This window comes from Solea solea, chromosome 6 (assembly GCF_958295425.1).
Source record: "Solea solea chromosome 6, fSolSol10.1, whole genome shotgun sequence".
NCBI lineage: Eukaryota > Metazoa > Chordata > Actinopteri > Pleuronectiformes > Soleidae > Solea > Solea solea.
Window position 1 is genome coordinate 30526644 of NC_081139.1, and position 22443 is coordinate 30549086.

Genomic DNA, 22443 nt, shown 5'->3' on the forward strand with positions numbered 1-22443 from the left:
TGTACGACGTGTGTCTGTTACGCATGAACACGTTGTACCCGTCCAAGTGTAACGTCTGGGGCACAACGGATCCGGACAAATGTGTTTCTGTCACACAGAAAACATCAGTGAGCCTGAGTTCATGATGGGCTCTGATGTTGTCCATGTGACAGGTCAGTCCTTCTGTGTTGTGGTGGATGACCGTGAAAATGGTTTGCTCTGCCAATGGGACGGGGTGCAAGAGTGGCATTACACCGTGGAATGAAGCTCTGCTCATACCCTCGAGTGCAGACGTGATGTGAGGATCTGCATAGATTTTACTTTCCTCAAAGTCGGTGACGTTCAGTCCTTGAAGCGATGTGGTCCGACTCAGGGCCACATAGACCATTCCTGGCTCAAACGCGCGCTTCAGACTTACCACCACCGACTGTAGGGTCATGCCTTGCACTTTGTGGGCTGTGCATGCAAAGGCTAGCTTCATTGGGAACTGTCGTTGCACCATTCTTTTGTGACTAATTTTTTCCTACCATTTTTCAATGTCAGATGGCCCCAGGATCTTTTTCCGGAATCTCTGACCCGCCGAAGGATTATCCAGTTGGAGTCCAAGCAGCGTCACAGTCGTCTTTCCGTGCGATCCGGGTCTGGTCACAATGTGTGCGATCGTTCCAAACGTCCCATTGACAAGTCCATAGTCCATCTTCGACGTCGAGATTTCTCGTGACCATGACGCGCACTCCCGCAGCAGCTTGCAAGACGTCAGGCAGGTCTCTGCTGCGCATAGGCCTGCATGCATCCAGTCCGGGGATCTTTTTTGTAGTCGTCTGCCGGAATGTTAAAGATGTCTCGGTGGAAGGCAGCGACTGTGGCGGCATTGTGGGCGTCCACCTTTGTTCGTCGCAAAAATGTGCAGTGCTTGAGGTGGACAATCACTGACGTCAGCGACGACTGTGGCGAGCAAGGTTCCGTCTTCACTGGCGAGTGGCTCCATCTTTGGCTTCACCCTAATCATGTTGAGCAGTTGTGCGAACGCAAGGATGTCTTTCTGGCGCATGATCTCTGTGAGATTGACCATCTGGAAGTAATCTTTCCAGAGATCCAACACAGTCTCCTCATTTACCACCCCCCGCTTTACCGGGGGGTGGCAACTGGTAAAAGTCTCCCACTGCCAGAACAGACATCCCTCCAAATGGTTTCCTGTTGCCTTTGATCTGCTGGAGTCTCCAGTGGACGTAGGCAAACAGCTCCTTTGAAACCATCGAGATTTTGTCGATGACGAGAATCTCTGCGTTCGCCAGCGTTGCTCTCACCTCATCCAGTGCATTCCCAAGGCCCTGGTATGCCGGCTTCAGGTTCCTTGGCAGCTTCAGGATGGCGTGCAAGGTTTTACCCAATATGTTGAACGCCGCCGTGCCAGTGAATGCTGTGAGCAACACAGTGGGCTGGGACATGTCGGCGAGGTCGCGGATTTTGGGCAGCTGGCGCAGGATTTTGGTGGCTTCCTTGTGTATTGACTTGATGAGGTGGGATTTGCCACAGCCAGCTCCACCAGAGACGAGGTAGAAAAACTGTTCGGGATCGTGACCCCAAACACGTTTCAGGCACCACTTGCGCACAGTGTCGAAGACGGAGGCTTGCGTTTGGTTGAGGCTTTGGTACATTTTGCGCACAAAGTCTGGGCTTAACTTTGACGCAACTATACCCGGGACGCCTGCGCTGCTCTTGGGGTCGACGTGGTAGTCAGGTACCCCGTCCTCTTCGTCCTCGTTGTCGCCGCGATCAATGTGCTGCCGCTGCTCAATGCACTCCATGCGATCGACTTCAACCTCTGGTGCAAAGGTGTTCCACGCGTTCAGAGTCGGGCCCATCTGTCGCATCTTGTCCAGTGCATTGTTCATTTGACTGCCATAGCCCTTGTATCGCTTCTGGTTGTTGTCCACGATACTCTTGACTCCCAGATCCCACTTGCGGCCGCTTTTGTAGAAGTGCTCGTACGTCGGGCACGTCTCGCTGGTCAGGTCTTTGTCCGATCGGTGAGGAAAACATAGTTTGAGCAGGCGTCAGTAATGCTTCTCTGGTTGTTTCTTCTCTGAGAAGCGAGGGAACCTGATGACAGCACACTTGCCTTCGGGCCGTTTCTGAAAGAAGCCTTCAATCTGGCGGCCGTAGAGAATTCTGTACTCTGAGGTAAATTCAGCCAAACACATGAATTCAAACTCAGGTGCAGCGGGTCTTACCTCGTATTTCTCTGGCACACCAGACATCCACACTTCCTCTGCCTCTGGTGACATGACAGCACAACAATAAAGGAAATGTCCAAAATGTCACGTGAACAAACACATTCAAACACCGTCTCCAGTGACTCTAAAATCTAAATGTTAAATGTGTCCTCTGGGTACAGGAAATCAAAACTGTACCAGTGCAGAATGGTATGACATTATGAGAATGAACACACTTCACTAAGAACATGGTTTTTATTTCCTAGGTTTAACTTCTTGGGGAGCAGGGTTGCTTAAATATTTGTGGCCCACGTTGCTGAGATAGGAGTAGAGAGATCTGGTCCTCACGAAGAACCCAGGACCCTCCTGGTTTGAAGAATGGACACATAGACCTCATCAATGACTCTGACGACTGGGAAGAGGAAGATGAACTCTAACTTCCAAGTCTGTGTTGCTCTGAAGGTCCATTAATCTGACCTCTGACCTCCAATAACATGATCATACATTGAAGGAAACACCTTTCTAGTAAGATTTGACCTTCTTGACATTTGGTAGCGTGGTTCAGTACATTCATGACATGTTTAAATCCAGGCTTTTCCACCTAAGGTCACTTTTCTGATGCTACAAACACGTCTATAGCACTAGTTACCGCTTTAGTGCAAGTTGAATTTAGAGCAAGTTTTGCTCCAAATGAGGACAGAAGAGTTATCTGTGTTAACAGAGTTGTTTTCAGAGTTATGTCTACGACCTCATGATTCATGTGGAGACGTCCTGTGCTTTGCTACTCACACATAACATGGTTTACACACCATGACAAGAACATTGTTGACAACATTCACAGGGGAACACAAAATATTTCCATACCAGTGATTTCAGAGAATTCTATTTCATTTATGACATATATTATCTCAAGGCACTGTACACAGACAACATCATGGAGCACTACAGACTACAGACCCAGCCAGGGACCAGTTCATCCGAGCCATAACCCCCAGACCAAAGCGGCCCTGGAGAAAGTGATCCTACAGTGAGAACCGCTGCATGCGCTGACATGACGGAAGTGATCCGGAGTGCCACATGCCCTCGCCAACGCCCCCTGCTCTGCTGGGGATGCGGACACCCTGCCCCAAGTTGGACTGTCATTGGGCGGGGTCTTGTCAGGTGGTGGAGCGGCTGGGTGACGTGGTGTACCGAGGCCAGGAAAGAGGAAGAAGGTCGCACACCGCAGATGAAGAGGAAACGTCCTCCCTTTCCAGATGCCTGTGCAGAGGGGCGATGGCACAACCACTACACGCAGACACGCCCACGAGCCCGATCACAGCCCCATTCTCCCTGCACCTACTATCCCACAGACAGTGACTGACCCCTTCCCACCAAACACACCTTTGACTACACAGGGGCATAGCCCCACCCTCCCATTCTGCTCTTATCAATGAGGCCGAATGAAATAAATCAGGTTGTTCAACTCCAGGAATGTCTCAGAGACATTAAGTCCTGGATGACCTGTAACTTTCTACTTTTAAACTTTTATACTCGGCCCTAAACACCTCAGAGAAAAACTTTCTGATCACATTGTCACTTTAGATGACACCACCATGGCTTCCAGTTCTACTGTGAGGAACCTTGGAGTTACTTTTGACCAGGAAATGTCATTTGATTCCCACATAAATCTCATTTCCAGTGTAACCTGGTTAAGAATCCTTACTAAAAAAAATAATTAATAATTAATGAATTATAAAAGTTCATATTTGGTTAAAATGTTATTAAAAGTGTATTAAAAATGTAAAAGGAATAGTTCATAAAGGTTAAATAGGTTGATAAAAGAGTATGGTGTAATAAATGACATAAATGTTCATGTTTAAATATTTCATTTTATTTTGAAGAAACTCATGGGGAGAGAGGAAGTTCTGATTGAGAAGAAGCGTGATCCTGGTCACTGATTTGATTAAGGTGTGATTGACAGGTTCAGACCGGAGGTGAGAGAGTGGAGAGTGTGTGGTTTTTGGGGTAAACTTGACAGAGAGAGCGAGCCACGACGACGTGTTTGTTTACCCGTTGCCATGGTGAATCATAGTATCAGAGCTCCATTGATGATGGCTTTTTTCATTCCCAACGCACGCTGATTCAAGAATGAACTGAACTAATGCTGATCAGCTGTTGTGAAACCGAAAACTGGTCAATCTAGAGTTAAGGTTTTAACTCAGAGTTTGTTGAACCTGCTTTCTGAAACAGGCCCTGGTCTCAACTCTGGATTGTCACGGTGTTGAGTTTCTAATAGACTTCCCTAAACTTCTAGATAAGAGAGCTGCTCCAGCTGCACGGGAGCTGCTGAGGGAGCTAATGCCAGGGGAGTGGCTAACTGACTTAGCTTCTATGGTGCGAAGCTGAGTTTCTACCTCACTAAGCCTCGCCTCCAGTGTCTTTATCACTAAAGGAGGCAGAGGAGTAACTCAACATGTGGCACACAACACAGGAGAGAGCAGGAGAAGGAGAAGCCATCGCTGCTAAGCTAACTTGTCACGCTAGCAAAGAAAAACCACAGTACGTGAATCGTGAGAGTGAAAGTTAGAGTTTAAGTAGCGGGTGAAAGTATTAAAGGCGACATAGAATGCTTGTATCACACATATATGTTAGTTATGGAGGTCTACTTACATATATTAACTTGTTTTCATGATTAAAAACCTCCTAATCGCTGCAAACGAGCCGATCAAAATATCTCCTCACTGACGCTCTCGTCAGCCGCGCTGTTTCAGACCAAACAGTTGCTGTGATTGGCCAGCCAACGAGAGCTTTCCTACTGTCCTGTGATTGGCCAGGTACCTGGAAGTGACGTAATAGATAGGCCAGCTCTCAGATACACAGCTCCCCCTCTGGCACGGTGGATGCTCTGCATCTCAGCAGCTACAACGAGACTAGTTCTTCTTCTTCTTCTGCGGTTGAATGTACGCAACCGGATGTGCCCGGACTAGTGCCCGCATCGGGAGGCGCTACGGTGGTGAGGATTTCTGATGACGACATCAAATTAAGGAAGTGTCGATCCGCTTCGCAGAGCCCAGGAAAACAATACAACACTATTTTCTCAGCAGTGGCTGAACTGTTTGTTCTGAAACTTTAGGGTTTCATAAACGAGGTAATGACGCAGATACACACACAAACGCAGCGTTAATTGGAGCTTCCGGTCTATGTCACCTTTAACCAATTTACAAAACGAGTGCTTGTTCAGTTCATCGATCGTAACAGGAGATCAATCACAGAGAGAGCAGGAGACACAGCGTAACACCGGTGGAAGAGTATGGTGTTATATTTGGGCCACATTCATGAAGGAACAATGTGAGACTTTGAGCACAGAAAAATTTATTTTGCAAGCTTAATACATGTATTTGCATGTTTGCAAATATTCATTTTAACAGTTTAATCAATTTTACTCATATGTCCTCTCACATCTCAAATCTCAACCTTCTGTGCACTCTCATCTTTACCCGAGTGCTCGCTCATCTTTACCCGAGCACTCACTCATCTTGGCACAGCGTTACAAATGTGCCACAAAATCAACCAATGAGAGACTTTATAAATTTAGACTGGCTGTATTTGCCTCCTATCACAACGCTTCCATAACACGATATTCATGAGTGACACTGGCACATTTATAGATTGTTGAAAAAGTGACCAGAATGATTTCAGCACAGTGACAGTGACACTGAACAGCTCCTCTGCCGTGGATCATGGTTCTGATCACTTCCCCTTTGACCTCTCCTCTCTAAAGTGCAAATACAGTCATCATAGAGTAAACTTACTGAGGAAAAATGACCATCATGCAACTGGGCCCTTTTATCAAAAACAGCAGCACAAAGTTTGACCCTCCTTTCAACTCAAAGGTTGTGGGTTTGTGGGTTAAGGGCAAGACCCTTCACCTTGTGTTGCTCCTGACAGTTTATTATAGTTATTATATCTGGAAAACACTAATTAGCTAACAAATATTACAGATACAGAAATATGGTGTTCCTTCCACATAATAATACAGTTCATTTCATGCCAAAAACACACCAACATTAATAAACAGGAACCAGGTGGAAAAAACATGTAATTCCCATTTTAGTAGGAAAGCTCTTCTTTATTACGTTGCTTTTCAGAAGATCAAATACTTATTGCTCTAATCATTTCCAGCAGACTGTGCACTGAGAGGTGTAATGCTGCCCTCCACTGTTCAAAGTTCTGAAGTTTGCAATCACTGTTCAAAGTTCTCTGTCTCATCTTCTCGTCCTTCTTTGTTGCATTCAAAACACCTTAAAGAAAATTGCCTTAATGGAAAGATGACAATTCTTCTCAATATTAAAAACTGATTATAGGGAAAAACTTGAGCGCCCCAGGTCAGCCTGTTGTCCTTTGAATATACTACATGAAAAAAGCATTTTAATTGTCCCGGGAAGTCCAAACTGGCAGAGACCATCTGCATGTCAAAGTAACATCCATCATGTTTATTATGTGCCAGCATCAAAGCTCCTCTTGAAAGACTTCTCTAGTGTTCCATGTCACCTGGAAGGAGTTCTTACGTTACAAGATAACCTCTAGTGCTCCACATCAGTTGGAACACGGTTGCATTACTGCTCTCTCTTCTAGTCTTACTTAAAAAAGAACGAATTTCACAACCATGTCACTGGAAAGAATCATATCTTTCTTGATCAGTGATTGAAACCAAAAGAATGGGCTAGTAAAAGCCAACATGGAGAAGCTGACATTCTATGCCTTGTCGGTTCCAGAAGAGCTTGACTCTATTGGCGCTTACCTGTCTAAGAGAATGTCAAAGGATGTGGCTCGACAAAGATACAGGTATGTGTGCATAGCAATGGAAGCGCTGGACCAGCTGCTGATGGCCTGTCGCTCTCAGAGCATCAACCTGTTTGTGGAGAGTTTCCTGAAGATGGTGCGTGAGGTGCTAGAGTCGGACAAACCTAGCCTACAGATCCTAGGAACCAATTTGTTTGTGAAGTTTGCCAACATACAAGAGGACAACCCCTCCTACCACCGCTGTTACCATTTTTTTGTGTCACGTTTCAGTGACATGAGCCACTCTAGAGACGAGGACCCCGACATCGGCTTCAAGATTTGCATGGCAGGTATCAAGGTGAGGATGATGGTGAATGACGACCTACAGGCCAATATCTGGGACCCTGAGCTCATGGACAAGATTGTCCCCTCTCTACTTTTCAACCTGCAGAGTGGATAAAGCACACAGAACCACTCCCCTTCGCTGCTGCAGATGTCAGAGAAAGAAAAGAGTGGCTTGGTGGAGTTGACAGAGTGCTGCTTTAGGGAGCTTCTGAGACAAGCTGCCTATGGCAAAACACTTATTAGTCTCATGGATTGGCATGACAACAGGTCCAAGCTCCTCAGCATGAGCAGCACCCTGGACATATCTGTGCTCAAGATCAAAGTGGTCAAGTGTTCCAGACAAGATAACTTATTCATGAAAGGTCACGGCCAGCAGCTTTACCAACACAACTACTTGGCGTGCAAGGAGCAGAGCAATGGTATAGGCAGCATTACGAGAACCTTTTTGCTTTGTTTGCCATTTTCAGTGTGGAGCTGGCAAATCCAGATGTGGTTCTGGACCTCGTTCGCCTGACAGTTGCATTGCAGGACCTGGCACTGTCAACTGACGAGGATCTGCCTATTTACAATCGCTGTGCTATTCATTCCCTGACTGCCGCTTACTTCAACCTTATTTGCCAGCTCACCACTATTCCAGCCTTTTGCAAGTATATACACAAGGTTATTAAGGTCAGACAGGTAAATAGCCCTCACCTTTTACCCGAGGGTGTCTTCACGAACAACCCCAAGCTGCCTGCCTCACTGGAGAATGTGGAAGGGGATGTGTTATTTCTCCAGTCAAAAATTTCTGAAGTCCTTGGGGGTGGTGGTTATAACACAGAGAGACTTTCTATACCTTTCATTCCTCAGTACACAGATGATGATCCATTGGTGAAACTGTCTCACAGGTGGAGTTACAGTCTAGAAATAGTCCAGAGAAAGAAGAGAGGAGAGTGACAGAGGAGATCACATTCAAAGCCTTGAAAAATGTCATTGTGGGCAGTGTGGATATGGAGGAGCAGGACAGGGAGTGGAGGAGACAAGTGATGGAGAAGTTTCAGAGGGCCCCCTTTAAGGAAATAGCTGCACATTGTGGTCCAAGGGCCACACAACTGCATAGGAGACTAAATCAAATCTTAGAGATTACAATTAGACCTCCACCCAGTCCTGCTGGAACCATGTTATCAAGTCATGGCCAAAGTCAAAGATCATCTGTACCCATCTATGACATGACATTTCCTGACCTGTTTTTGTACTAAACCAGAAAGTCACCTGAGGTGTTGAATAAGTATTGTACACACTTTAATGGCTGTAAAGTTGTTAACCACATCATTTACAAGAGATATTCAGCAATAACAAATGTTGTATCCAGGCCACTTTAAAACATTTTTTTAACTTAGTCATCTGAAATGACAATTATTTCACTCAGCGGGCAGAACTTCAGGCCATCCTGAACAAAACCACCCACAGCCACCTATCTCTCTGTCTGTATGCATGTACTGTATATACACACAATTTACAGAATATGTTTTTTGTTTGTTTGTTTTTTAAATAATGATTTAATTATTAAGTTTCATTCAATTATTGGAAATAAATTATTCAATTGTTCAAAACTGATTAAATAATCAATTAATAACCAAATTGGAGCACCATGTCACGAACAGGACTGGACCCAAATGCAGTATGGTGGTAAGAAACAGTCTTTATTCTCACACAGGAAAAACAACGCGGGACACAGGAACGGAGATCCTCAAATATGCGTAAGAAACACAGGCGCGGGATCAACGTGGGACTGGACAAAGAGTGCAGAAAAATCCACTGAAAGTTCAGACAGAGTCTCTGAAGCAAACATGTGAGTCATCACTGCACGGCTGAGTGAAACTGTGTTTTATACGCGACACACACACACACACACACACTAGTGTCTCGTGACTTCACACCACACTTCTGTAGTTGTTGGACATTAACCCATGTTGTTAGGATTGTTAAGTAGTTTTAAATGATCTACAGTTCGGAGCTGTTCGGCTTGATTTGTGTGTGGGAGGTCTCTTCCTGTGACGGGACTCAGCGGCCGGCAGTCTGACCAATCATCGCCTAGTACCTGCTTTTAAGCACGCTTGGAACCTCGTCTAACCAGGTACTAGGCTAGTGGAAACGCTACTTAAACTGTGCCGTGGCGAGGCGAGGCGAGTAAAGCCGGTGGAAACACACAAACAGAATAAGCAGACAGACATACCAGTGTTTTGGGACTTGCTGGTGTTTTAGGACTTGCTGGTGTTTTAGGACTTGCTGGCGTCTTAGGACTTGATGGCGTTTTAGGACTTGCTGGTGTTTTAGGACTTGCTGGTGTTTTAGGACTTGATGGCGTTTTAGGACTTGCTGGCGTCTTAGGACTTGATGGCGTTTTAGGACTTGCTGGTGTTTTAGGACTTGCTGGTGTTTTAGGACCTGCTGGTGTTTTAGGACTTGCTGGCATTTTAGGACTTGCTGGCGTCTTAGGACTTGCTGGCGTCTTAGGACTTGCTGGCGTGTTAGGACTTGCTGGTGTGTTAGGACTTGATGGCGTTTTAGGACTTGCTGGTGTTTTAGGACTTGCTGGTGTTTTAGGACCTGCTGGTGTTTTAGGACTTGATGGCGTTTTAGGACTTACTGGTGTTTTAGGACTTGCTGGTGTTTTAGGACCTGCTGGTGTTTTAGGACTTGCTGGTGTTTTAGGACTTGCTGGCGTTTTTGGACTTGATGGTGTTTTAGGACTTGCTGGTGTTTTAGGACTTGCTGGCGTGTTAGGACTTGCTGGTGTGTTAGGACTTGATGGCGTTTTAGGACTTGCTGGTGTTTTAGGACTTGCTGGTGTTTTAGGACCTGCTGGTGTTTTAGGACTTGATGGCGTTTTAGGACTTACTGGTGTTTTAGGACTTGCTGGTGTTTTAGGACCTGCTGGTGTTTTAGGACTTGCTGGTGTTTTAGGACTTGCTGGCGTTTTTGGACTTGATGGTGTTTTAGGACTTGCTGGTGTTTTAGGACTTGCTGGCGTTTTAGGACTTGATGGTGTTTTAGGACACTCTCTTTAGCTCCACATACTGTGGACCAGGCATTATTTTCATTAGCTCTCATGTGCTGGAGTTCAGAGTTTTTGAATCTTTAATCAATTATTCTGTCAAATATTTAAAAAGCATTTTTTAAAACTCATCAGTAGACAACATAGATACATTGAACTGATGCAAATGAAAAGGAAACACATGTTGACTGGTCAGGGTTAAACTGTTAGATATGTAATTATACATCATGTAATAAAGGTGATGGATATTATTAACATTGTAGATGAATACTCTTGGATTAAAGACACATTATGTTAAATGTTGAAACAGCTCGTCACAGGTTCAGGACGTTAGGACTGAAAAATCACACCATCATCGTTGGAGTTCTGTCACAGATCTGTGGAAGCAGCGTCACACACACACACACACACACGCACACACACACACACACACACACACACACACATTCATGGCTCCCACCTGTTGAGAGAAGACGACAGAGAGTCAGAGTCAGAGTCAGTGATGCAGCTCAGATGTGGAATAATAACATCACATGTTACAACAGCTCACATTCACTCATTCACCAAACACTGGTTGTTTGGAGTTGTGTGAAAACAAATCAACAGAAGTATTTGGACTATTATGAAGTATTCAAATACATTCACATTATTTTCATATGGAGTTTTGCAGCTTTAACAGCTTCAACTCTTCTTGGAAGACTTTGCTCAACACTTTGAAGTGTTTCTGTGACAATTAGTGTCCATTCATTGTGTCGAGCATTGATGAGGTCACACACTGATGCTGGACCACAAGGTCTGGCTCTTAATCTCTGTTCCAGTTCATCCCAAAGGTGCTGGATGGGGTTAAAGGTCAGGGCTCATGTCTTTATAGTGGTTGCTTTGTCCACTGGGACACAGTCATGTTGGAGTAGAAATGTCTGCGTCTGCTGAACTTCAGATTGTCCTTCACTGAGAGAAGAGGCCGAGAGTCCAAAGCCCCATTGAAACACGTCAATTCAAATACTTTTGTCCATATAGTGCATCTATAGTGCTGCAGGAACTACTCCTCACCAGCAGGGGTTGCTGTTTCTTTATGTTCATCTCTGTTGACATGGAAGTCAAGGTCACATGTTCAGCTGTGGCCTTAAATGCGTACTCTGTGTACTTTGATGGAAAGTATTTGTTAGTAGATATATTTCAGGGACATTTGGTTTTTGGATTGAATTGTTGTTGCCACTGTTTCATGTTGCCTCACACACACACACACACACACACACACACATGGTGACGATACTCAAGTCACTCATTTGCATATTTCTTCAGGAAAAAGTTGTGTTTATATTCTGTTCATGCAGAATTTGTCTATAAACCTTAAACCAGAGAGAACTTTGATTTTGACTCATGTTACAGAGTCTTGGAGGCGGAGCTTTAACCTGAGGTCCAACAGAAAGGGGCGGGCTTTGTCACTCCAGTGTTCATGTTTACAGCAGAGTCACTATCATGTCTGTGTCTGCAGCCTCTTCATGTTATTTGATATAATGTGAATGTAAATGACTTTCTCGTGGTTTTATGTGGTTTACACTTGAAGGTGTTTGTGGAAGACTTTTAAAAAAAGGTCAATGAAGTCTACTTTCTGGGAAATTGTCCTCATTTTTGACAGAAAAAGTGAAGAAAACTAACTCTAACATTGTCTTAAAAGAAGAGAATGACAACTTCATGTAAGCTTTAATAAACAGTAACAAACAACAGTTTGAATGAAATCCCTGCTGCTCCTGCTTCACTACTGCTGTGTTTAAAACACAAAGGTCAAATTCACTCTCTCTGTACTTACGTACTTACACTAACTCTTAGTTTGTTTCATGTCTTTTTCATTTGTTTCCATGTCTTGTCACTAGTTCTCCTGTCATCTTTCTTCCATGCAACTCATTTCCCTCACCTGGTTTTCCATTGGCTCATTAGTCCCTCAGTGATTATATAGCAGCCCATTTTCAGATGGTCTTGTGTTGGTTTTTTGCTCCAGCATTTCTAGTTAGTCTTCTTGTTCTGATGTGTTTGCCTGTTTGTGACTGATTTCCTGCTTTTGGACTTAGTAATCTGCGTTTTCCTGCCTCGTTGTCGTGCTTTTGGGTTCTCCCTTGCCAAGGTGTCAATTCTTAAAGTCAGAGAAGACTCACTTTCATTTCTTTGCTTGTGATAAAGATCATTTCTTGATATTTTGCTCATTTCTTCATGCTTTTGTCAGAGTTTGAAGGAAAATGACGTTCCAGTCTGAAAGTGGCTACTTTGACGTTTTCTAACCAAACAAGATGTGCTGCTGTTTTTACAGTGTATGATACAGTGGATCTATAATCTGTGATGAAGTCAAACTACAAACAGAATCAGAAGAGCTTTATTGCCAAGTACGATTTGCACATACAAGGAATTTGTTCTGGTGTCATTGGTGCATAACAAGCATACAAAATTTTAATATACACAGTATATAAATGTTTTTTTTAAAAGATGAAAAGAGCACTACAGAAAGAGCAGTACAGCTGGGCAGAAGTGAGTAACAGTGAAATATTCACCAGGTGCAAAAGTTCACAGTAATGACGTTAATGTAACGCATAAAAAAGATGTAATGATAATGTGACATGTAGAGGCAGAGGAGGAGTGTGAGGAGTCAGAGTGTCAGGGGGGGGCTGCGGGCCTTGTTGATAAGGCTAGTAGCAGACGGGAAAAAGCTGTTCTTGTGGCGTGAGGTTCTGGTCCTGATGGACCGCAGCCTCCTGCCAGAGGGGAGTGACTCAAAAAGTTTCTGACCGGGGTGGGAGGGATCAGCCATAATCTTTCCTGCACGCCTCAGAGTTCTGGAGGCGAACAGGTCCTGGAGAGATGGAAGATTGCAGCCAATCACCTTCTCTGCAGACCGAATGACACGCTGCAGTCTGCCCTTGTCCTTGGCCGTGGCCGCAGCGTACCAGATGGTGATGGAGGAGGTGAGGATGGACTCAATGATGGAGGAGTAGAAGTGCACCATCATTGTCTTTGGCAGGTTGAATTTCTTCAGCTGCCGCAGGAAGTACATCCTCTGCTGGGCTTTTTTGATGAGAGAGCTGATGTTCAGCTCCCACTTGAGGTCCTGGGAGATGATAGTTCCCAGGAAGCGAAAGGAATCCACAGTGTCAATTGTGGAGTCACAGAGGTTGATGGGTGCAGGTGAGGCTGAGTTCTTCCTGAAGTCCACAACCATCTCCACTGTCTTTAGAGCGTTGAGCTCTAGGTTGTTACGGTTGCACCAAGTGACCAGCTGTTCAACTTCCCACCTGTAGGCGGACTCGTCACCATCAGAGATGAGTCCGATGAGAGTGGTGTCGTCCGCGAACTTCAGGAGCTTGACCGACTGGTGACTGGAGGTGCAGCTGTTTGTGTACAGGGAGAAGAGCAGAGGAGAAAGAACGCAGCCCTGGGGGGATCCGGTGCTGATGACCTGTGAGTCGGAGACATGTGTTCCCAGCTTCACATGCTGCTTCCTGTCAGACAGGAAGTCAGTGATCCACCTGCAGATGGAGTCAGGCACGCTCAGCTGGGAGAGCTTCTCCTGAAGCAGAGCCGGGATGATGGTGTTGAAGGCAGAGCTGAAATCCACAAACAGGATCCTGGCGTAGGTTCCTGCAGAGTCCAGGTGCTGGAGGATGTGGTGGAGGGCCAGATTAATTGCATCGTCTACAGACCTGTTGGCTCTGTAGGCAAACTGCAGTGGGTCCAGGAGGGGGTTGGTGATGGCTTTCAGGTGTGAAAGCACAAGACGCTCAAAGGACTTCATAACCACAGAGGTCAGGGCGACGGGTCTGTAGTCATTAAGTCCTGTGGTCCTTGGCTTTTTGGGAACAGGGATTATTGTCGAGGTCTTGAAGCAGGCTGGCACGTGACATGTCTCCAATGAGGTGTTGAAAATGTCTGTGAACACTGGAGACAGCTGATCAGCGCAGTGCTTCAAGCTGGATGGGGAGACAGAATCCGGACCAGCTGCTTTCCTGGGATTCTGTTTCCTGAAGAGTTTGTTGACGTCCCTCTCGTGGATGGAAAGAGTCAACACTGAGGTGGGTGGTGGGGTGGAGGGGGGGGGGACCTTTAAGGTGGGCATTGGTGGAGATGCCCAGGCCCCTGCTGAGGTGGGGGAGGTGGAGGTGAAACACTGGAGCTGGGGGTGTTGGGAGGTGTTATGGGGGATGGTTGCAGGACTGTCCCTCTGTCTTTCAAAGCGGCAGTAGAACTCGTTCAGGTCGTTGGCTAGGCGTTGGTCGTTAAAGGAGTGGGGGGCTTTAGGCTTGTAGTTGGTGATCTGCCTAAGCCCTTTCCAGACAGACGCAGAGTCGTTGGCTGAGAATTGGTGTTGGAGCTTCTCAGAGTACAGTCGTTTAGCTTCTTTCACCGCCTTGCTAAACTTGTACTTTGCCTCTTTAAGTCTGTCTTTGTCACCACTCCTGAAGGCCTCTTCCTTATCCAACCTTAACCTTCTGAGCTTGGCTGTGAACCAGGGTTTGTCGTTGTTGTAACTCACCCTGGTGCATGATGGAACACAGCAGTCCTCACAGAAGCTGATGTATGACGTCACAGCCTCTGTGTACTCATCCAGACTGTTGGTAGCAGTCCTGAATACATCCCAGTCAGTAGAGTCCAAACACGCCTGTAGATCCTCCACAGCCTCACTGGTCCACTTCTTTGATGTCCTCACTACAGGTTTGCAGAGCTTTAGTTTCTGCCTGTAAGCAGGAATCAGGTGGACCATGACGTGGTCAGAGAGTCCCAGTGCAGCACGGGGGACGGCGTGATAAGCATCCCTGACTGTGGTGTAACAGTGATCCAGAATGTTCTCCTCTCTGGTCGGGCATTTAATAAATTGTCTGTACTTGGGGAGTTCGCGAGTGAGGTTTCCTTTGTTAAAGTCACCTAGGACAATAACTAAAGAGTCCGGGTTGATCCGCTCCACACACAGTATCTGATCGGCGAGCATGCGCTGTGCGTCCTGCACACTGGCGTGCGGTGGGATGTAAACACCGACCAGAATGAATGAAGCAAACTCACGGGGTGAATAAAAAGGCTTGCAGTTTATGATGAGAGATTCCAGGTCAGGAGAACAGTGCTGCTGGATCACTGTCACGTCGTTGCACCAGCCGCTGTTGATGTAAAAACAGATTCCTCCACCTTTGGTTTTGCCGGAAAGTTCCGTGTCTCTGTCCGCTCTGTAGAGTTGGAAGCCTGCCAGCTGCAGCGCAGAGTCCGGTATTATTCCACACAGCCACGTCTCCGTGAAGCACAAAACAGCCGATGAGTAGAAGTCCCTGTTTTTCCCCAACAGCAGTTGTAATTCATCCAGTTTATTGGCCAGTGAACGCACATTAGAGAGAAATATACCCGGTAGTGCTGTGCGTAATCCGCGCTGGCGAAGACGCACGAGCGCACCGGCCCGTTTCCCTCTCCTCCGGCGTTTCACTGCGTGAACGAAGGTGAGCACACCTTTGACCATAATGTCCAAAATTTCCAGTGTGGGGAGAAGAAAAGTAGGAAATAAGTCCGCTGGTGTTGTTACCCTGATGTTCATGAGCTCTTCTCTGGTGAAAGAGCTCCGGGTATAATCGCAAAAAACGGAGTTAAAACACAAAACAAGACAAAACAACGCGCACCAACACACCGAGGCAACCATCCGCGGCGCCATCTTTAACCACAGCTGATGGACGCTCATCATGTGAGGCGCTCAGCTCTAGTCTGTGAGTAGCAGCAGCTCGTGGCTCGTCTGTTGTCTCTCTGTGTCTTTGTGTCCAATCATGAAGTCTGTCACTATTGTGCTGTCACAGCTTCACTGAGGAAACACTGATGTTTGTCTGACTGTGATTAGAACAACACTCTACTCACCCCAGAGTCTCCAGTCTGTAGTCTGGACTGTCCTGAAGATCACACAGAGGCTTCACTGCTGAATACAGCAGATGGTTCTCTCTCAGGTCCAGGTCTCTCAGGTGTGAGGGGTTGGACTTCAGAGCTGAGACCAGAGAAGAACAGCTGATCTCTGTCAAACTGCAGTAACTCAACCTGAATAAAGAATAAAACATGAGACTTTAGAACAATGTGTGTGTGTGTGTGTGTGTGTGTGACTGTGTGTGTGTGTGTGACTGTGTGTGTGTGTATGACTGTGTGTGTGTGTGTGTGTGTGTGTCTGTGTGTGTGTGTGTCTGTGTGTATGTGTGTATGTGTGTCTGTGTGTGTGTGTGTGACTGTGTGTGTGTGTGTGTGTGTGTGTGTGTGACTGTGTGTGTGAGTGAGTGTGTGAGAGTGTGTGTGTGTGACTGTGTGTGTGTGACTGTGTGTGTGTGTGTTTGTGTGACTGTGTGTGTGTGTGTATGACTGTGTGCGTGTGTGTGTGTCTGTGTGTGTGTGTGTGTGTGACTGTGTGAGTGAGTGTGTGTGTGAGAGTGTGTGTGTGTGACTGTGTGTGTGTGTTTGTGTGACTGTGTGTGTGTGTGTATGACTGTGTGTGTGTCTGTCTGTCTGTGTGTGTGTGTGTGTCTGTCTGTGTGTGTGTCTGTGTGTGTGTGTCTGTGTGTCTGTGTGTATGTGTGTATGTGTGTCTGTGTGTGACTGTGTGTGTGTGAGTGAGTGTGTGTGTGAGAGTGTGTGTGTGTGACTGTGTGTGTGTGTTTGTGTGACTGTGTGTGTGTGTGTGTGTGTGACTGTGTGTGTGTGTGTGTGTGTGTGTGTGACTGTGTGTGAGTGAGTGTGTGTGTGAGAGTGTGTGTGTGACTGTGTGTGTGACTGTGTGTGTGTGTGTGTGTGACTGTGTGTGAGTGAGTGTGTGTGTGAGAGTGTGTGTGTGTGTGACTGTGTGTGTGTGTTTGTGTGACTGTGTGTGTGTGTGTATGACTGTGTGTGTGTGACTGTGTGTGCGTGTGTGTGACTGTGTGTGTGTGTGTCTGTGTGTGACTATGTGTGTGTGTGTGTGTGAGTGACTGTGTGTGTGTGTGTGTGGGACTGTGTGTGCACGTGTGTGTGTGTGTGTGGGACTGTGTCTGTGTGTGTGTGTGTTTAAGGAGTTTATTTTATTCATCAGTGAATAAAATGAGTTTAATGTAAATGAAATGAAAGTTTAAAAAAACAACAGCAGCTTCAGTCAGTGAACTCACCTCAGAGTCTCCAGTCTACAATGTGGACTCTCCAGTCCAGAACACAGCAGCTTCACTCCTGAATCCTGCAGCTGGTTCCCACTCAGGTCCAGGTCTCTCAGGTGTGAGGGGTTGGACTTCAGAGCTGAGACCAGAGAAGAACAGCTGATCTCTGTCAACCTGCAGCGCCACAACCTGAATAAAGAATAAAAGTGTTTTGTTCAGCAGGTGAATTTTAATGTGTGAGTCAAATATCAGCTGTGAGGATGAAAATGTATCTGAACATTTTCTACAGTGTATTTAGAAAGCATGAGTCATGTGACTGTGAGACACACGAGTGTGTGAAGGTTCAGTTCAAGTGAACGTGAAGAATAAAGACGTTTGACGCAAAGAAACAGCAGCAAAATGACAAAGAAGTCACAGGTGAATTTCAACACAGCCTCACTTTTCACATCAAGTTCAACTCAATGAAATGAATCAATGATAAGAAGCAGAAACAGGTGGAGTCTGTGTGCAGGCTGTACACTGAGAGGTTCAATACTGCCCTCTACACTTCAAAGTCCTGAATCACACTTCTTCTCAACATCTTTACAATTCTATATTTTACACTTGATTTGATTCTTTGATTCATCTGTGTTTAGTAAACCAGCTTAAAGGTGCATTACCACCACCTTTATTGCTGCAAAGAATTCTGGGACACGGTCGTCCGCCAAACATACACCAGATGACGAGTCATGTGACAGTTGGGACACGCCCACGTCACGGTGCTGTGACACATGTTGACAACATCTGGACCATGAGTCCACACTTGGAGGATCCAGCCTTATGAACTGAGACACAGCTGATTTGAAGATGAGAGGAAGCTCCTGTTTGTTTGTAAACAGTCACAGCTGTGACATCATCAACAACACTCATTCTGATTGGCTACATGTGAACGTGTCAGAGGAGAAAGTGAAAAACATCAAGTTCAGTCAGAAAAGGTCAAAGCTGCGACTGACGTGAAAACTACAGCGACTGAAACACTTTAGAAAACAAAAAACACGTCAGCTGTGAAAAGATCCTGATTCTACATCTGAGGGAAGAAAAAGTGGAAACATGGAACAACCATCACTGATTCAACTCATGTGACAACATGAATGACTTTCAGTTGTGGATGAAACATCTGACATTTACAACAGTAACAGAGAGTCAGTGAACTCACCCCAGAGTCTCCAGTCTACAATGTGGACTCTCCAGTCCAGAACACAGCAGCTTCACTCCTGAATCCTGCAGCTGGTTATTACTCAGGTCCAGGTCTCTCAGGTGTGAGGGGTTGGACTTCAGAGCTGAGACCAGAGAAGAACAGCTGATCTCTGTCAAACTGCAGTGACTCAACCTGAATAAAGAATAAAACATGAGACTTTAGACCAGGGGTTCTCAACCTTTTGCCAGCTGGGCCCCCCCAAAGCTGGTTCATTGCAGTTGGGGCCACCCCCACTACACCACCCCTTGGATGGATAGATAGATAGATAGATAGATAGATAGATAGATAGATAGATAGATAGATAGATAGATAGATAGATAGATAGATAGATAGATAGATAGATAGATAGATAGATAGATAGATAGATAGATAGATGGATGATAGATAGATAGATAGATAGATGGATGATAGATAGATAGATAGAAATTATATAGATTATTGGTATAATTGTGAATTGGCACCAGACCTTTGATATGAATGTATGCTTTATTATTGTTATTATTACGAGGTCTAATAGTAGGAATATCATCTGCATTTTTTACAGAAGCTTGCAGGCGATGTTCATGTGAGACCTGAGCCTGCTTTGCCTTCAAAGATCCTCAATTCTTGGGGTAATTCTTGCATTTCAACTACAATTAAAGTACCTACTTAATGTGGGCGGAGTCATCACTGCACGGCTGAGTGAAGCTGCGGTGACTTTGTTTTATACGCGACACACACACACACACACACACACACAGTGACTAGTGACTTTACACCAGTCCCTGTGACGGGACTCTGGCCAGTCAGCGGCCGGCAGTCTGACCAATCATCGCATAGTACCTGCTTAGTGCTTGGAACCTCGCAGGACCAGGTACTAAAAATAGTACCTGGTACCAAAAAGTCGCCATGAGGATGATTTATTTGTTTGTTATAATAATCCAACCCCCCCAGGAGACTGTCCGCGAGAACCACTGCTTTAGTCAACTACTGTGTGTGTGTGTGTGTGTAACAGGGTCAGTTACTACAGTATTTCTTTTTTAAGGTACTGCAATTTATTGAACACCTGATGTCTATTTTATTTATAATGACACAAAATGTATGTTTTAAGTTTTTATTTGTGTATTTGACCCTGACACGGCAGGTTAAGTTGTCATGTGGAACCTTCATGCTTGTCTGCTGTCCCCCACGTTCACTTTTGGGGTGCTCACCCAGTATTTAAGGGTGTGTCTGCCCTCACCTCTCCCCTTCTGCTGCTGCATGTTGTGGGAGAGGTACGTGATGTGCGCTTGTGTGATTTCTGTATTGTTTAGCATTGTCATTATGCTCATATGGAGATTATCATGCTAAATTTGACAAGCTGTACATGTTTATTTTATAGAGGGCACGTTTCCCTGTGTTCCACATGCTGATGGGAGTTTTCTTTCACTTGCTTTGTGTCAGAAATAAACGGAGACTTCCTCTAAAAGATATCCAGCGTACGGCGAATTCTTCACAACGCAGACCGCAAAACTACACCGTTACACTTGGTGCCGTTCGACCCGTTGCATCACCGATCGGCGCTCGTCTGATCCCCGGGGAGCAGCGGCGTTCACCTGCCTCGTCTCTCCTCCTCTCGCTCTGTGGGTGTGTGAGACTGCAGTCGCCCGAGGTGCGTTCAAGGTGTGTCGGACAATTGAGTGCTAAAAGATTCACTCGCGTTTCGTCATTGCTCCGTGCTAATGACTGTACGTAACTAGTTATTCTCTAAGTGTGGAACGCTGGACATTGAAGAGGAATTTAAACTAAGTGACGCTAATAATGTGAATACCTTGTGTTCATATTGTGGTTTTTTTTTTGTGTGAAAAAACAACAAAACAGAAAACTATCTACTTTTTTGTGTGTGTGCTTTGGGTAAAGGTGTCCAAATAGACCAACCCTATACATGGGAAACGTGTAGAAGTCAATATTGTAAAAATTGAGATTTTCTTTGTGCTCCTGTCATTTAACTGTTGTATTGCAGCACATTGTGCAGTTTACAGTGCAAGGTTACTTTGTGTTCATGATGTCGGAGAGTGACAGTTTTATGGTTCATGCTATGGCTGGTCGTGGACGTGATGTCACCTTTGGGGTGGGGAGGGGCCAACAGATTTCTTCACTGTGTTATGGTAGGGGTAGGCCAGTGTTCCCCAGTGTTATGAACAACACAGTTGATCAGTCAGTTATTGAGCCTCCATTAACCCCCTCTGCCAGCTCCACACTGATTGCTCAATCAGACCCTACACCTCCACAATTAGTTTCTGTTGATGCTCTCAGTGTTGTGATAACAGATTTGGTTAAAAAGATTGGTGATAGCATTGTGGCCAACCTTAACAGTGTACATCAGCCAAGTGCCACTCAGTCTCAGTCCCCGATCAGTCAGTATGTGAACCTAGTTCTTTAAGTTATGAATATTGAATTTGCCAATTGCAAGAATGAGATTTGCCATGTGATTTAAAGATCTGTTGCTACAATTCAATTCAGTGACAATATCCTTTGGGGCAATTGCTATGACATGACCAGTCCTGTTCTGAATAAACTTCTCTACGTCTCTCCAAAAAACAAAAGAAAAGGGGCAGTGATAAAACAGATGTAAAGTCGTTTCTGGCTCAGTTTTGCACTTTAGCATCAATGTCAACACATTTGGAAATGATTGTGTTACATGGGTAAATATGATGTAAGATTTTGAAATGAACTTCTCTGATTTTATTCCAAACACAAAACTGAAAGGGGCATAACCATGCTTTGCGCCACTTTATATGATCAAATTGTGAATTCCAGAAAGATTTGCTTTTGGGTGAAATCTTGTTCTAGTTTTGAATCTCTTTCCTTATATGTTTGTTTGTACACTTTACATCTGTTAATGGTATCCCACCAATAAGTAGAGAAGGCACTTGAGGATCAATATTTTGATGGCCAAGGTGACATTTCATTCATTCAATTATGCCTGTGGGAATAGCTGGCATTACAGAAATCAACTCTTTATAAATGATAGGAACAGATTTTGTTCTTAGAAAATGTTCATAACTATAAAGATGACCTTTATTATCAAACAAAGTAGAAACATAGATAATACCCCTTTCAATCCAGGCCTCCTTATATAGACTTTTCTTGTTAACAGTAATATCACTGTTATTCCAAATAAGAGTTTTATGTGGTGAAAAGTTGTGAACATAACACACTTTCCAAGACAATAAAGCCTGTTGATGACATTTTCAGACTTTTAGTGGCAATTTAGAAACGGACTAGTTACATCCCAATAGAAATTTGAAGCCGCTTCCATTTTCAAAGATATTATATGGTATAAAATTCCATAGCGATTCCGGACATTCCAAACATTTCTGAAGCCATTTGATCTTAAAGGTGCAATTCAAACGGATCAAATCTAAGACCCCCAATCCTCCTTCTGCTCTCTCTAAAGTGAGAATTTCTTTTTTGAGGCAATGTCTCCTATTTTTCCACACAAATGTAATACATAAATGATTGATTTCTGTGCAGAACATATCACTAACAAAAAGTGACAAAGCAGGATAAACTAATCTTGATACACCTTCAGCTTTTGACAATAACACTCTAGCAAAGATTGAAAGGTCTCTCTGAAGCCATCAATTCAAAATTGTCTTAGTTTTCTTCATTTTTGACAGGAATATCAAACATAAGTTTCTCTTCAGTCTCATAGAAACATAAAAGATTAAGTTTAAGACCCGAAGCTTCTGAAAATGCACCAGTTGCACGTAATGCACTTTGTAT

General features: G+C 44.9%; 2 protein-coding genes and 1 pseudogene across 2 annotated transcripts in view; 1 reads left to right on the top strand and 2 right to left on the bottom strand.

Moving 5' to 3' along the window:
* LOC131460189 (NACHT, LRR and PYD domains-containing protein 12-like) overlaps positions 1 to 22443 on the bottom strand; it is a 468988-nt gene that overhangs the window by 428136 nt on the left and 18409 nt on the right. The window lies entirely within an intron of this gene.
* LOC131460195 (protein EFR3 homolog B-like) lies at positions 6910 to 8867 on the top strand (annotated as a pseudogene).
* The window catches only part of LOC131460188 (NACHT, LRR and PYD domains-containing protein 12-like), a 366580-nt gene continuing 353104 nt past the window's right edge, over positions 8968 to 22443 (bottom strand). Inside the window, exon 17 of the mRNA XM_058630459.1 lies at positions 8968 to 10801. Within this exon, the coding sequence (XP_058486442.1) occupies positions 10789 to 10801 (13 nt within the window). The 3' untranslated portion in view covers positions 8968 to 10788. The remainder of the gene's footprint in view (positions 10802 to 22443) is intronic.